This window comes from Arvicola amphibius, chromosome X (genome assembly GCF_903992535.2).
Source record: "Arvicola amphibius chromosome X, mArvAmp1.2, whole genome shotgun sequence".
In the NCBI taxonomy this organism is placed as follows: domain Eukaryota; kingdom Metazoa; phylum Chordata; class Mammalia; order Rodentia; family Cricetidae; genus Arvicola; species Arvicola amphibius.
Genome location: NC_052065.1, coordinates 31713929 through 31730099, shown reverse-complemented (window position 1 = coordinate 31730099; position 16171 = coordinate 31713929). Strand labels below are relative to the sequence as shown.

General features: G+C 44.7%; 1 protein-coding gene across 1 annotated transcript in view; it reads left to right on the top strand.

The window, feature by feature from the left end:
* Nucleotides 1-6081, top strand: part of Dipk2b (divergent protein kinase domain 2B) — a 40322-nt gene extending 34241 nt beyond the window's left edge. The window contains exons 3-5 of the mRNA XM_038315683.1: nt 1053-1226; nt 4333-4621; nt 5741-6081. Coding sequence (XP_038171611.1) covers nt 1053-1226; nt 4333-4621; nt 5741-6081 — 804 coding nt within the window. The remainder of the gene's footprint in view (nt 1-1052; nt 1227-4332; nt 4622-5740) is intronic.
* Nucleotides 6082-16171: the final 10090 nt, after the last annotated feature.

Sequence of the window (16171 nt, the reverse complement as noted above, 5' to 3'; positions counted from 1 at the left end):
ACAAGGAACAAAGACTCAGTGAAGCCACTCTCTGGAAAAGGAATTTGTGGTGCTGCTGTCTTCGTCTGTTTCCTATTGGCATATGTGAACATCATCCCTGAGTTTTAAAGAATAGCTGTTTGTCTCACTAATGGTTTTTGAGGCTGAAAAGTCCAAGAATTTGACACTAGTATCTGGTGTGGGCTGTATTATGACCTAGCAGAGGCATTACGTGATGAGACAGAGCAAGTGTGCTAGCTTAGGTCTCTCTTCCTTTTCTTAAAAGCCACTAATGCTATTATTGGGACTGCCCTCTTGACTTCATCCAATCCTAATTACCACTCAAGTATCCCACCTCCAAATACCATTAACATATGACTGGGATTTAAAGTTCCAATTTGAGGACCAAAGTCAAAACGTAACACCGTCTTCGACTTAACATGTAGTATAACAGCTTATAAGTCTTGTGCTCTAGAATGAAACAAGGTTGTATTTTTGTTCTAAATTTTCTTTCATAAGTTTCCAATCACTTTGGTTCACAGCATCTCATGCTTTCTTCATAGCTCTCTCATAGACCCTCTGTCTCAGATGGATCTCCAAATGTAAATCCTCAAGGGGATTAAGCTAACTTTACCATCTGCCCCATTAGGAAGAGTCCTTACATAGGAAATTCTGGATCCATCCAAGACAGCCTTATCCTTATCCTACTTCTCTAAGCAGGCAGTCATGGGAAAGGAGCTTCCATTAGAAGCACATGGACAGCAGTATGACTTGTACTGTTAATTCTCTTTTGATTTTTTTTCTGTATGGGAGCAAAAAAAAAAGCAAAACTTTAAACTTTCAAAGAGGCAGAGCTTGCCTCTGTATAGTCCCAGTGCCCCAATTCTTGCACAGCCTTCTATGCCCTCTCCCATTCTCTATGTCCCACCCAGGGGTGTCCACCCTCTTGCTCAGCATCCTCCTCAACCACCCATGGATCTCTCCTCTACTATTTATCTAAACTCCCAATCCAATATCTGTGTCCCTTACAAGAGTCCAGTAACTCATCCTGGGTCTCTCTCATGTGTCTCCAGGGCCTGCCCAGTCCCTTCCTACGCTGCCCTTCCCAAAGACTCTTGGATCGTGTGGTTCGACGCTATGCTGAAGTGGTTGATGCTGGCAGCATCTTCATGGACCACTTCACTGACCGTGACAAGCTGCGTCTCCTCTACACACTGGCTGTCAATGCACACCCCATCATTCTGCAGGTACTTGGTGACACCCACAAGCTCTCCAGGTTATGTTACCACCTTGGAATTTCAGAGGCCATCCATGGGTTGATTTTTCTCCCCTTCTTGCTTTATGTCTTGGGGCCATAAATCTGGGCTCGTACATTTGCAACATCAGGTAAGTGACAGCCTTGGGAGCTAGTGAGGAAAGAGGTATGGGAGTGAAGGGCTGGGAATGTGGGTGACAGGGAACAGCAATCAAATTTACAAGTTGAGGCAGACAGGAAGGCCTTTGTTAAGGGAGGCGAATTTAATCTCTGCCACTAAGAGAAACATGATCTGAGCAAGTTAAAAGGATTGGTGAAACAGCTACCTAGAGATATACCTTGAAGCTGTGTTTGGAAAGGAGAAAAAAACTGGAAGTGACATAATTGAAAAGTGGTCAAATAAATGAGGACATATTGGGCCTGGGACACACTTAGTCAAAAAGATAGAGACACCATGTTAACAGTTATCCATAGAATTCATGGAGCTAAATTACCCCAGACCAAGGGTCAGGACATGGACACGTAAGTTACATCATGGACAGAAAAGATACCAGAAGTCACAAGGGAGTAGTAGAAAGGGTGAAAGAAGAGTAAAAGGTGAAGGAGTGGGATGGGAGGAGGAGGGAGAGAGAGAATAGTAGGGGGAGGGAGAAAAGGATGGAAGGAAAAGAGGAGGGAAATCTTGGCATGATAGCACAGGCTGTATAACAAGACCATCTTCTTTTTCTTTTTTTTTCTATCTTCTTGGGGGCGTGGGGTGTGAGACAGGGTTTCTCTGTGTAACCCTGACTGTCCTAGAACTCACTCTGTAGACCAGTATGACCTTGAACTCACAGAGATTTGCCTGTCTCTGTCTCTTGGTTCTGGGATTAAAGGCGTGCACCACCACCTGGCATGAGACCATCTTTTAAAATACCATAATATAAAAATACAGGCAGAGAAGAAAGGAGCCACAACACAGATAGATCCTAAATATTTGCCAAAAAACTAATGAATGACTACACAATGAAGACTGTTGGTTATTAGGTTCTTGCTGCATGCCAGGTGTACTGAATAATGGCTAGCATTGTCAATTAGTTCTCACTACAAGCCCCCAGAATGATATTGTCATCCCCATTGGGAATAAGACAGAAGAAGTGCCTTAGCCACCCACTATCACCTGTGAATGCTAAACTCAAAGATGTCTGCCATCAGAGACAACAGAAGCTATACTCTACTCACTAAACCTGCCTAGTGTCTTTGGTATTTGACATCCCAGTGACAGAGAAGAAGCTGCTCTTTGTCCTACATGCTCAGGGGTCTTCTTGGAGGCCTTTTACTCACAATTCTAACTTTTGTTGTCATCTTGGTTACCCGAAAGACTGGTTCCTGAGAGACCTGACCTGGAACCATGGGGCTGAGACACTTTACTCAACCCTGGGCTTTACCCAGAAAGAGTGTGGTATGAGACCAAGGAATGATGGTTTTGCACATTTAAACAAGGTCAGTAGGTCCAGGTTGTCCCTTGGAGGCACATAGTGTATAAGGTACTCCAGTTAGGGAAGCTCAAAGAGCATGACTCTTTATAACGTGACTTAAAAGAGGTAGAAGATACAGGAGAGAGAGAGAGAGAGAGAGAGAGAGAGAGAGAGAGAGAGAGAGAGAGAGAGAGAGAGAGAGAACTTTAAAGTCCACTTTTTTTTTTATTTTCTGTAGTGCTGGGGATGGGACCCAGGGCCTTGTGTATGTCAGATAAGCAGTCTGCTACTAAGATGCATCACTCAGACTTACTTTGATTTCTTAAGAAGGTAAACAAAGGGAAAAGTGGTGTTTATAATTTTGTTTGTCAGTTCTAGACAGATTCATTGAGAAAATGATCAACAGTTAAAGCTCTAACACAGACAGGGAATATTCCTTATGGCCCTACCAATAGATGAATACAAGTGGCCAATGGCTACTGAGAGAAGGAGAATCAGTCTTCTTTCTCCATGGACAAATTCCCACATAGATTTTCCAATTCCAATGACCAGCTCTGGTCACATGTACATATGAGTGACACTAAATAGACTCAGTAGGTTGTATATATGTGTGTGATTATATATATCTATAAATATATGTATCTATGTATAGCAATAATAAAGACTAGATCACGAATTTTGGAGAAAAAAGGGGGACACAGAAGTTAAGAGGAGGAAGGGAGGGGTGGGAATGATGGAGCTACAGGGTTCATTTATGATATACAAAAAACAGACAAAAACAAATAAAATATTTAAAAAATGGTCAAGAAAAAACAGCTAGGATTTCTTCCTAACTTTATATTACCCAAATCCACAAGTTGAGAGCTTTTACAAGGACAGAGGCTGGGCTATGCTTCCCTAGACCAATGTTAGTCTATCTGAAAGCTTCCTACCAGTGGAGAAGAATCTTTAAGTGTGTAGTTACCTGAACCATGCAGGATTGTCCAGTCTAGAAGCGGGGACTGCCACCTGAATTATTGTTGTCCCATCCTAGAACCAGGTAGTTATATTTATTCATTTATTTATTCATGAGCACTATTGACCAAGCTGACCTCAACCCTCCTGCCTCATCCTTCTGAGCAGCTGGAAGAAACCAGCTCATATGATACCTTATTTGTAATATATTTATTTAGTTATTTATTATTATTTGTCTTTCAGTTGCCCTGAAGTTGCTCTTTTATTTTTTTCCATGGCCTCTTCCTAAGTAATGATATCTTGGAAAGTACAGACTAGTCATATTTTTTAAATGGCACAACTTAAAAGAAAAATACCCTGAATCCTGGATACCACTGAAAATCACTGAAGGTTGGTTAGCATTCTCAGGTTCCACTTGGAGAAACTCGTAAAATCTGATCCACTGCATAAATGAGAGCAGCCTCCTTCCTGAGTCTTTCCATTAGCAACATACTCCCAAAGTGGGGGGAGGGCAGGGCCTTACTATGTTCCAAAAGCTATGAAAAGATGGGGAAATGTTTTGCCAGCATGTTTTGAGATCCAGGCTGGCAGTAAGACTTATTTGTGTGGGCTGTGGGTGAGAGGTAGAAAACAAACTGCTCTGTGAGATCTCTCTGTGTCTAATGCCTGCTCCTTCTGGCTTGGCAGATCTTCCCAGGGGCAGAGGGCTGGCCACTGCCCAAGTACCTGGGCTCCTGTGGTAGATTCCTGATCAGTACCAGCACCAGACCACTGCAAGAATTTTACGATGCACCCCCAGAACAAGCTGCTGACCTTGCCTACCAACTCCTTGGGGTCCTGGAATCCCTGAGGAGCAATGATTTGAACTATTTCTTCTACTTCACCCATGTTGATGCAGACATGTTTGGCATCTTTGACAATGGACATCTGTTCATCCGGGATGCCAGTGCACTAGGTGTCATCGACAAGCAGGAAGGTACTCAGCATGGGCTTGGTTGAGCAGCTGTCAAAGGGGATGTTAGGGTGACCAAGGCTAAGGAGGGGTGACCTGGGCCTTTGTACTCTCTGTATGTCACAGAGTAATCCAAGTTTGGGAAATGTTATTGGTCATAGCACAATATCCCCTCACCCTCATTTGAATTTCTGTTTTATCTTTATTTTCAAAGGGAAAATGAATTTGGTCTTGCCTGTAAGGGGCATTGTCCATGGTGGTATGGACCCCTGGTGAGCCCTCCCAGGGTAGTTCTGGATCTTACTCACAAACAAGTTACAGGCCCCTCTCCCCGTCAGACCCTTTCTCCTTAGATGCTCTTAGCCTTTATCTAAGATACAACAGCTGGCCTGATGCACTAGTTCACTTTGCAGTTAGTGTTAAAATATTGACCCTGTAAGGTTTGAAAATTACAAAGACGGGGAACTGAATGAGGTGTGTGAGCAAGTCACAGTTCTCATTGTTTACAACAGCTCAGCCAAGTGTTCTAGAGACCATTAAGCCCCAGTTTCTCAAGGTGACCGAATTTGCTGAGGACAAAAGATTTTTTTTCCCATTTCTGACACTTTTTTTTAACAAACTCTGCAAAGACAGAGAAAAAAACCTTTCCTCACTTCCTGATTTGCCTTTATTAAGAAGAATCAAATTAGAAGAGAGATTGATCCCAGCTAGGCAAACATCAGTTCCATTGGAACCTGCTGAACACATATTTTAGATGACATGTTTTCCTCCCTGACTTTTTATCCTAATTGTATAATAAAACCAATCCTAATACCATCCTCACTTCCCTAATTCAGTAATAACAGGAAAGTAACAATGTGGTTATGATTTTTAGAATTATAGCCCAGCTTCTGGTAGGGACAAGTGGGTTTTCCATGCTTGGGCTTTAGCCTAATTGTAGGACAGTATTACTCAATACTGTTCTCCAAAGGGGCTGTTGTGTTCTTGAGCCCTACATCTTCTGATGACAGGGAAATGCTTGGATACTAAAGCACTTCACTCTGCAATTGTAATTCGCAGTCCCCCTTCACCCCATCCCCACCCCCACCCCCACCCCCACAAGAATAGGTTTACAATATCTGATATTTTCTACTTCTCTTCTAGGCAACCAAGCAGCTTCCGGGACTGGAGAGAATGAAGACATTTTTAGCTGCTTGGTTTCTGACTGCCAGGTCCAGCTGTCCTCCTGTGACACTGTCTCTGAGAAGCAAAACCTGGTGCTGGTGTGTCAACAATTGCTGCCTCGACTTCTCCAGGGAAAGTTCCCTTCCCCTGTGCAAGAGAAAATAGACTCTGCTCTCAGTTTGTGTAGCAAGAATGCCAGCACAGACATGGAAGTTTTAGGGGCCACCAACCTTCTGAAGGACATCTTGAGACCACTGAGAACCTGTGACCCTAGATTTGCCTACCGCTACCCAGACTGCAAGTATAATGACAGGTTCTGAGTGACTGGGGCCTAACTAGCTTGAAGGGACAATCCACAAGCTCTTCCATGTCCCTGGTTGAGTTGATGCCAAATTGGAAGAAGCAATTCAGTTTAAATATTTAAGTACATTACTTTTTCTAAGAAACACTCAAAGCTAGTGAAAGAAATTCATCTATGTGCTTGCGTTCAAGTTCTCTAAAAGACAAGTGTCAAAACACAATTACATGAGCTTTCTTAGAGAGGACATGCTATGGGGAAGGTAAGAAGGGCAAACAGGCAAAGGCTGACAGGCGAACTCGTGCTGCACTCTGACCCACCAGCAAAAAAAAAAAAAAAAAAATAGGCAATGCAAGAAAGATTGTCTGGATATCTACAAGACCAATATGGAGCCATACACCAAGAGAGCTCCATGTCTCTCACGAACAGGTCTGCTGTATTAGCCCTGTGTGTTCAGGGCTAGACAGAACAGGTTGCCCAAGTGTGACTACAGCTTAGCTACAAAGACAGATTTCAGAGCACAGCAGCTTGAGGGCACCAGACAGGTTCCATTGCTCATTGTAGCTGAAGCCTGGGACCAGGGCCTGGTCTCTTCCACACCACATGCTTCAGTGCAAGACTCAAAGGAGTCCTAGAATTTTCATCCAAATGTGACCTTACAAGTTATTATTTAAAACAAAAAACAAAAAAAAATATTTTTTAAAGATCAATCAATGGAATGCATTTCCCTCTGCTGTACCTTTAAAATATTTAACTACATGGCTTATGGGCCTCTGTGCATGTCTCCTTAATAATCATAAAGGGCTCTTAGACCTTTGCCTAGCCTCCCTACTAGTCTTCTACTCCTGGGAATTGATCAGTCTACCTCCTTTCTACTACCTCTAAATCAGCACCTTGGAGGTCAGAATACCCAGTCAACAAGCCTTGATGCACCCGTGGGGAAACAGAGGCCCAGGGAGGATGTGATTTGCTTGGATAATGCCAAAACCCTCCCTACCAGTTCATTCCCCTGTTGCCTTCCCCATCAGTCTCAGACTCTCATCTTGGACTATTCAGTTATAATTTCATTCACATTTAAACATAAATCCCTATCTTGTGGTATACTGGGGGGCCTTTCAGTTTTGCCTTTTGACTGCTCCAGACACTCTCTGTCCCCTGGGAACCACAACAGTGAGGATGGCAGGCCAAGCTGCTGCAAGGACTGGCTTGTCATATGCCTGAGAAGCTTTAAAGCTGATGTCTTCTGGTTGACTGTTGAGAATCAAGTCCGACTGCATCTCCCTACTGACTTGCTTACGGTATGTGCTCCCAGACAGCCTCCTGACCAGAACCCAGGGAAGAGGCTACAGTCTCAGACTCCCCAAAGGTGCACATGAACATAAGACTGTCCTCAGGACTCTCCAGTACGCATGCCAGGCCTGGCCTCTCTCAACAGAACCATTGTTTTTCCACTAAAGACTGTAAGTGACTTTGAGTGACGCCCCAGGGGGAGTTGAAAAATGGAACTTACTATAACCCTCTTCTTATCTCTCTACCACATATCTGTGGGGAAGGCAAGAAGGGGGGGAAACTCTCCTCTGGACCAGTGATCTGGGACTCTAAAGAGTGGAGCTGCTGATTCTCAGAAGGGAACATAGCCCTAGACACCTCTTGAATCTAGACAAAGACATCTTATGTCACCCTTGATCGCATCCCAGGAGAGAGCAAAGAACAAAACTATCTGAGTACCCCCTGGAGGAGAGTGGGATATTTGTTTTTAGTACAAGCTAAAGCAAACTATGTGTTTTTGCAGCTGTGAGCACATCTGCAGGGCTGGCCAAAGGAGGACAAACAACTCTTAGGCAGGGCCTAACACTTTGGAGTGGCCTGGAAATAGCTCCTCAGCTAGTGACCTTTTGCAAGATCAGGAGGTTGAGAAGTCCCTTTTCTCATGCCTTTTGAGGAAAAAGCAGACTTGCTCTTGTCATTGTGATTAAAGATCCCAGGCCCCCTCCTAGGTGTTATCTCCAAGGGATATACTCTCCACTACCTGCCATCTGTTTATTCTCTACCGCTCCTTCAAAGGACACCTCTCTCTCCAACGCAGGAGTGTAGTAGGCAGAGAGTACTGACTGCCAGCTTTTTGGGCTCTGCCTTGGTCACTCTGTGGCTTCACTCCAGGCCACGCCCATCCTAAGGCTTATCCATACCTAGTCACTGGGCTTGGCAAGATGTGATGTCTCAGGCAATTTGTCCCACTTAGCTACAACTCTGATGGGTAGTTTTTATTTCAAAACTCTCCATGAATCAGACCAAGACTTTACTGGCCCTTCATCACAGTCCAACTTCCCCCACTCCTCCTTTTCCTCTGAATTCTTTTCACAGGTGTTGGCTAGACAACTTGTGCCCATTTTGTGCCAAAATGGTAGCTCCAGAAAAGTATGTTCACATCTTAATTCCCAGAAACTGTGACAATTGCCTTATATGGGATATGGTTAAGGATGCTGGGACTTTCCAGGATTATCTAAGTGCATCCTAAATGGCAGCCCATTTGTCTTCATTATGAGGGAGGCTGGGGGACTTTTAAGAGAGAAGAACCAGTGATGTGAAAGCAGAGGCTAAGATTGGAATGAGGGCAACTATAAGCCTCCAGGAGTCACCAGAATCTGGAAGAGGCAAGCGATGAACCTTCTGCCAGATCCCTAAGAGGGAACATGGCTCTAATGCTACCCTAACTTTAACCCACTGAACCCCAAGAACTGTGAAAGGATATAAATCTATTGGTATACACCACCTTCTGTATAGTGATTTGTTTAAATACCTTCAGGAATCCAATACATACTCCAAAGTCTACTGAATATCAGCTTCCAGAGAGCTCCAACTGCAATACTTGTCCACAGTCTACTGTGAGCAAATGGAAAGTAGTCCTTGGGCTGATGATGTAGCGCACTGGTAGAGCCCTTGCTTAGCATGCTCAGGGCCCTAGTTTTGGTCCCAGTACAACAGAAGCATGTCTTGGCATGGGAAACATGTGCTGTATCCCCATCCAGGGCTGAGGGCTTCCTTCCTCCAAAGCTCTAAACATCACCGAAGAGCCTGTTCAGTCCTCCATTTATGCAGAGCCTTTAAAATAGGCCAACCACTACAGAACACTTTCTGAACCTTGTCCCTGAAATTCTGGTCCACATGTTTGTGCCTCATTTGAGTATGATTTCAGGAAGACCTGTGTCCTGCTTCCCCATCCGTCTGGGAGCTTCCTGAGTCTGGGAGTGATGTGGAGAACTTTGTGTTCCCCACAACAAGGGAGGGCAGGACCCAGAGCAGAGGCTGAGAAAAATGAGTGCCTTCTTTAGCCCTTCCCTACATTGTTCATACACCATAATGGCTACCCATCAGATGGAAGACTTCTCAACAGGCAAGAGACAGTTGAGTCAGCACTCAGCCTTCAACCAGAAAAAAATTATCACCAGCTAGTCTCTACTCCCTGGGATTTGAGTGGAGGCATTATTTCGCCAGTTTTTGTCAGCTATGCCTTTTAGCCCGTAGGACTGGCTATGTGACTTGTGGGGCCCAAAGACAAATGAAAATTTGAGATGGACCTGTACAGAAACAACTAATAGTTGCAAAATGAAACAGCAAAGCTGAGCTGAGGCCCTCTGCTCTATAGGTTACAGGCTCACCAAGCTGGCCCAGGGGACAGAGTGCAGATACGGATTCCCCTTACATTTGACATTGAGTCTTGCTGGCATTTGCTAAGGGCTCATTTAACCTTCACACCCAAGGGAGCAAGTTTAGAACAGGGATGAAATGTAATATATGCCAAAGGCTTATGAGATCAGACTCCACCAACTGCAGTTATCAGGAAGATATAATGCCAGCTCGCCCACAAGTCTGACTTAGCACAGGAGAATGCTGGCTTCAGTGTTTTGTTAAGTGTGGTTGTTTTTAAGTTTCCTGCTTGTGCTCTTGCATCGTCTGACTTCTGCCTATAAGTGATTCCCTAAGTCTGAACGTTTTCTCTGGTGTTAACAGAAATACTTTGTTGAAACTGAGGTCTTTGGGGGAAAGTCCTGATCTCTGGAAATAGACTGACTTGCTATCAAATCATGACTATCCTGTTACTGTATAACTTTCTCCATGTTATTTATCTTTTCCAGAACTCACTCTTTTTGTGTATAAAATATGGAGGAAGAGATTTACTCTTGCAGAAATATTGTCCCCTGTAAGTGATGTGGGTCTGTCTCTTTTTGAAAGGGAAGAACAGAGGCATTCTCCATAGAGAACATAGTGACATTTTGGAGGAAATCTTGACCCCTACCCAGGAGGCTGCTAGCCCTCTGGCTACTGACAGTCTGACTGTGGTTATTTTTGGTGCTTCTCCCATTCAGACCCTTGGTCATTCATGAAAGGCAGCTGGGCAGCTTCTGTCCCCACCTCCCTCCCTAGCCTGGCCCTCCAGCAGGCTCAGAAGGGAATCTTCCAGTGAACATGGTACAGGGAGCCTTACCAAGTCCATCTGTGCTCATTATGTGCAGAGAATGAGGACATATTGTCCCAGTGAGCACCAGTCTCCTAGTTAGCTCATGGTGCTGTGGCTCCCCTATCCACCTTACCCCTGCTTTCCACACACATCGGCCTGATTGAGCTCACAAGAACATAGGATATTCTCTGATCAGCTTGCAGCTCTTGAAGGAATTTTAAATGATAGAAAAAACTTGACACCCAAGCAGGGTACAACAGCATTTGCAGGTTTGCTTTCCAAGAAATCAAGTTGGGGGCGTTGCCCAGCAAAGGCATTTTATGCCAGTGCCTCATATGTTAGAGCTCTTTGAAGAGATAGTAAGGAGACAAGAAGAACACCCCTGTTCCACTCAGATGAGTAAGGAATGGCTTCAGGCCTGTACTGTGACCATAGGGCCAGCAAGCATGGCAATCCCAAGGGAAAATTGGCTCTTGGAGCAGGCATGTATCCCTTTGGATCCTGCCACAGTCAGCAGTGCAAAAATCAATATATCCAAGATACTGTTTGCAGGAATGTTAGTCATTGCAATTAAGCAATAAATACTTAATTTATGATAAAAATAAACAGGTATGTACTATAATAGCAAAATGTTGGAAATACCATGAAGGTGGTTATGCGGGACTATAGAATAAACTCCAGCGCATCCATACAAAGGGTGCCACACCTTGTACAGAAGGACGATAAATGACTGAATTCACATGAAGAAAAGCACCGTGAGCACATAAAACAAGCTGATTTTTGTGCAGGTAGAAGAGCCATAAAATTCCATTTACACATAAATGCTCACTTGAAATATTCTAAACTGGATACTATGAAGAATTGGAAGGAATTATATTATTGTATATCAGATTACATCCACAGTACAGGCTAGAAAAGTTGAAGCGTGTCTGGAGCTCCATTAGGAAAAGAGCAGCCTTTGTTTAGCTTCTTCATGGTTAAGGTCAGAGTGAGAGATGCTTGGTCCTTCTGTCTGTACAATGTTCATGTTGTTGTTTGTGTTAAGACATGAGTACAGAGCAGCCTTGTTTTGTCTTCATCCCTCTTAGTCAAAGAGGGGCCTTGTTTGATGTTGGCAATCTGAGAAATTATTTGTGTCTAAGGAGAACACAAGGACTGTGCTGTGCTAGCCAAGCCAGCTGTGGGTAACACTGAGGCTAAGGCTTAAATGACCATGCCAATCCAACTCCACCCCGCTAGGGTGCGCATCTCCTTCTCTGTAGGACAACTGGTAAATGTCAAATATGGTCTATAGGTCAATAAATGGGGCTGTTATGAATATTAATTTCTGAGTATCAGTAAAGATTTTGGTTAAGTGATGTGTTAACATATGAGGATCCTGAATGAAGATAATAAATGGATCCTACATTCTATTTTGTAGCTTTGTAATATAAAAACTTTTTTTATATTGTGTGATATCCTCTGTGTGTATCTATGTGTGTATGTGTGTGTATGCGTGCATGTGTGCATGTGTGTGTGTGTGTGTGTGTGTGTGTGTGTGTACCACAACACTCATGTTGTTGTCAGTTCTTTCTTTCTACCTTCAGGATCAAACTCAGGTTGTCAGGTTTGGTAACAGGAACATTTACCTTTCAAATCATCTTGCTAGCTCAAAGGGGTTTTATTTTGTCTTATGCGGTGAACGCTCCTGGCCAGCAGGGAAGAACAACCACCAGTCAAGGATTCTTCTCAAATCACGCTTTATTGGAGCCTCTTGGTTGAAGGGAGAGCAGGAAGCGAGGGGCCCCGAGGACTAAACAGCAGCTGCTTATATAGGGAGAGCGGACACAGGTCGTGCCTGGATTGGCTACTCGCTCGTCTTTCCATGCCCCTGGCCACGGGATTGGCCATGATTACTGCACACTACTGTGCATGCGAGAGGTTCTGTCTACAGCCTTGCCTAATATGGAGTTGTTTACTCGGTGATGCAGGGGTTCGGTGCCATCTTGTAATGGTGGCCGGCAAATCGGCTTCCTGCAGTTCCTCCTTTTTGTTTTTATATCAGAATAGGCAACAAGGGGTCTTATTCCTGTTCTGGCTCCCACCTCATGATGTGGGGGGGGGGATCAAGGGAGGCCCAGGCTTGTGGTACTCCTTCTCCTGTGCAATGGGCCAAACCCCTAGAAGGTGCAAAGGCAGTATCTCAAGCATTGTCTCAGCATACCTTCCCTGGTACAATGGGAACTAGCCCTACAGGGGTGCAAAAGCTATGCAGGACAAATGCCTACTGGTTCTTAAGAACCGATAACCATATTTGGGGAGAGTCACCACACTCCAAAGCAGCTAGGGCCTGTAGGACAGCAACCTTATTTCTATTTGTTTGGGCTTGAAGATGGCAAATCAGCCACAAGCAGACCATGCATCCTCCCAGACAGCATGCCAGAAATATCCCAACCCCCACCCATTCTTTAAAAAAGGAGAGAGAGGAATATAGCCAATCAGAAAACTGTTCAAGGGTGATGGGCTGGACATGAGTATTGTTCAGGATAGTGATCTGAAACAATTGATTCTGGAGAAACAGCTCCGCTTCCCGTGACCAGTTCCCTGCCAGATACTCCCCAATTGGAATTGTTAAAGACAAGAGAAGTAATGCACACATGTTTTTGATAGGAGACACATCCGATCTGGACCAGACGGGTCAATTCATCCACCTGGGTCTGCACATAATCTATCCTCTGATTGGCAGATATTATGCCAGAAAGGATATGATTGCCGATTTTATTCTGGGTTTCTAATGCATCAGCTGTTTTTGAAACCACATCGTTAATTGTTGTCGCCGTTTGCACCTGATTAGCCATGGCTATCCCAGCCGTGAAGGCAGCCGCCACCAACACTGCTATAGCGGTGACTATGGCTGCAGTAATACCAAAGTCACGTCGTTCATGCAAAAGCGTTGTGATGGGAAATTGGTCCGGGTCAGCCTGGACCGGGAGGGGTACGAAGGTTGGGACCTTCACCATTATAGCCAGCTTTTGGGTGCCATTCCAACATTCAGACAAGTGGCAATTAACTGATCCATTTGTGCAATCCAAGGTACCTGAGGAGTCTGGGGTGGAATTAGTAAGCAAAAAGGAAAAAGGAGGGGTCACACAGACTGCAGCTTCCCCTAGAGTGGCATTACCCAGTTCTTCTTCCTGATTAATGTGAAGCCATCTCCCCTGGCCCAATGACTCTGATATGCTACCAGAAACATTAAGGAGCCAAGTCCTAGTTAATTGTAGCGTTGCCAGGGCTGAGATGTCCGCAGTGGCTCCCATCTCATTAGAGAGCAGCCATTGAAACCAGGACCATCCTGATCCGATAGTAGAATTTTGATTAGACTGGTTATAAAAGTATCTCCTCATGGATGGGGATAGGGAGAACCCATAGGCAACCTGTGCCTTTTCCCAAGTCTTAGCTTGGCAGGCAGTGAATGTGGGTGGAAATGAAAAATCTGGAACACAGTGTGGTGACACCCTAAAATGAGTGGCATTTTTAGGGGTGGATGCACCTCTCAACAGTACCATGGACTCCACTCTCATGGCCAAGGTGGTAGCATTAATAGATGTAGCATTACTGGGCCCTCCTGACCCTGAGGTGGCACCCTGAGTCACCTGGGCTAATGCTGCACCCAGGAACCCTATCCCAACTTTACTCTGCATCAGGGGATCCATCCAATTGGTCAAGTTTTGTGTAAAAGCCTTATGCAGGGTCCCTTCCCCTCAAGGGAGAAACACATAGTCCCATTTAGGGCTATCTTTGTAGCATTAAACAACTCCTGTTTAGCATCTGAGTTAGGCAGACAGGGTGCCTCCAGATCACAGGAGGTGGAAAACAATGTGGGCAATATGGAAGAGTTAGCATGAACAGGCATCGGCATGGGCCAGGCCCTCGTTACCGCCCATAACATCATTGGACTCGCGTTCAGCAGGGTTGTCTCTATTGCCAGGATCAGCATCCATGTTGCAGCCCTCATCTTCAGCTGTTGGTCTCAGGCTTCTTGTCAGCCGTGTCGGTACCCAATGAGGAACTTTTTGACTCTGTGGGAAAACACAAACAGCTCCCCTAGATCTCGCAATGACTGGATCCGGTCCATTCCATTTATTATCCAACACATCCTTCCACATAACAGACACTCCCTTATCTTCGGGGGTCATGTTAGCATGTCTATCAGCCGCTGTTCGGCCTTGACCATCAAAAATTAAAAAATTAAATGTAAAAAGTGCCAAAGCAATTCTATCCCTGGGGGACACTGTTTCTGCTATTCCCCCTTTTTGTTTTTTTAGAATATCTTTGAGGCTTCTGTTAGCCTTTCAACGATCCCCTGGCCTTGGAGTTATATGGCAGGCCAAAAGTATGTTCAACTTGAAGCTGTATGCAAAAGGAGCAAAAGCTGTGGGAGGAATATGCTGGGCCGTTGTCCGTTTTCAAATGCAGCGGTTTACCCCAGGCCACCCAGGCTTCCAGGCAATGAATTTTAACGTGGGCAACCTTTTCCCCTGCCAAGGGGGTAGCATGGACAATTCCTGAACAGGTATCAACGGACACGTGTAAATATTTCAACCTCCCAAATTCAGGGATGTGAGTCACGTCCATCTGCCATAGATTAGTCAGGCGCAGGCCCCGAGGGTTAACCCCTGTGTGAGGAGGGTGAAGAAAAGTCACACAAGAGGAACAGGCCTTCACAATATCTCTTGCATTGCTTCTGGACAGGGCAAATTTTCTACAAAGGGTATCAGCGGGTACATTATAGAGCCTGTAGAACTCTCGAGCAAGCTCCACTGGGTCTGCAGCAACCAAGGCCATAGCTCTGGTTGCCTGATCAGCCCTTGCATTAGCCTCAGACATAGAATCAGGCAGTAGGGTATGGGCTCTAATATGGCCAATATAGAATGGATTACTCCTTTGAAGTATATGTTGCTGAATCTGTATTAGAACATTGGAAACCGGACTTGACTGGCAAATGGAAGCAGCCACCTCGAGGGAGGACACCGCATTAACTACATATTGTGAGTCCGAAAACAAAAGGCTCAGGAAATTTCTTAAAAACCTCCAATACCACCAAGCATTCGGTAGTCTGAGGGGCATCGGGTTGAAAATTAAATACCACCGGTGGCTGATTATCCACCACCATAGCCCCTATTCCTGTTTTTGAGCCATCAGTAAATATGGTTACAGCTCCCAATAAGGGCTTAGGGGAGGTAACTCGTGGAAAGTACACCAAATTCTTTTCCACAAAACTCAAAATTGGATGCTTAGGAAAATGATTATCAATAGTATTAGAAAAGGTGCAAAGCAAAATAGCCCAATTGTCCACAGTAGCGGCCAAGACCTCCACTTGCTCTTTAGTATAGGGTATAATCAGCTTATCAGGCATCTTTGCAAAACAGGTCAAGCAAAATTTTATTCCCATTAAGGCTTGATTAGCTACCAAGTCAGGATAGTATCTAAGCATTCTTGCCCCAAGTGAATTACCATGCAGCCACCATAGAGGTCCCTCTTGCCATAAAACTCCTGTTGGAATATTTTTTGTTTTTAATATACAAAGAGAAATTGGCAAAGACAGGTCATGGCGGCACAGCTGTGCCTTGGATATAACCCCCTCAACTTTACGTAAAGATTGCATAGCGGCAGG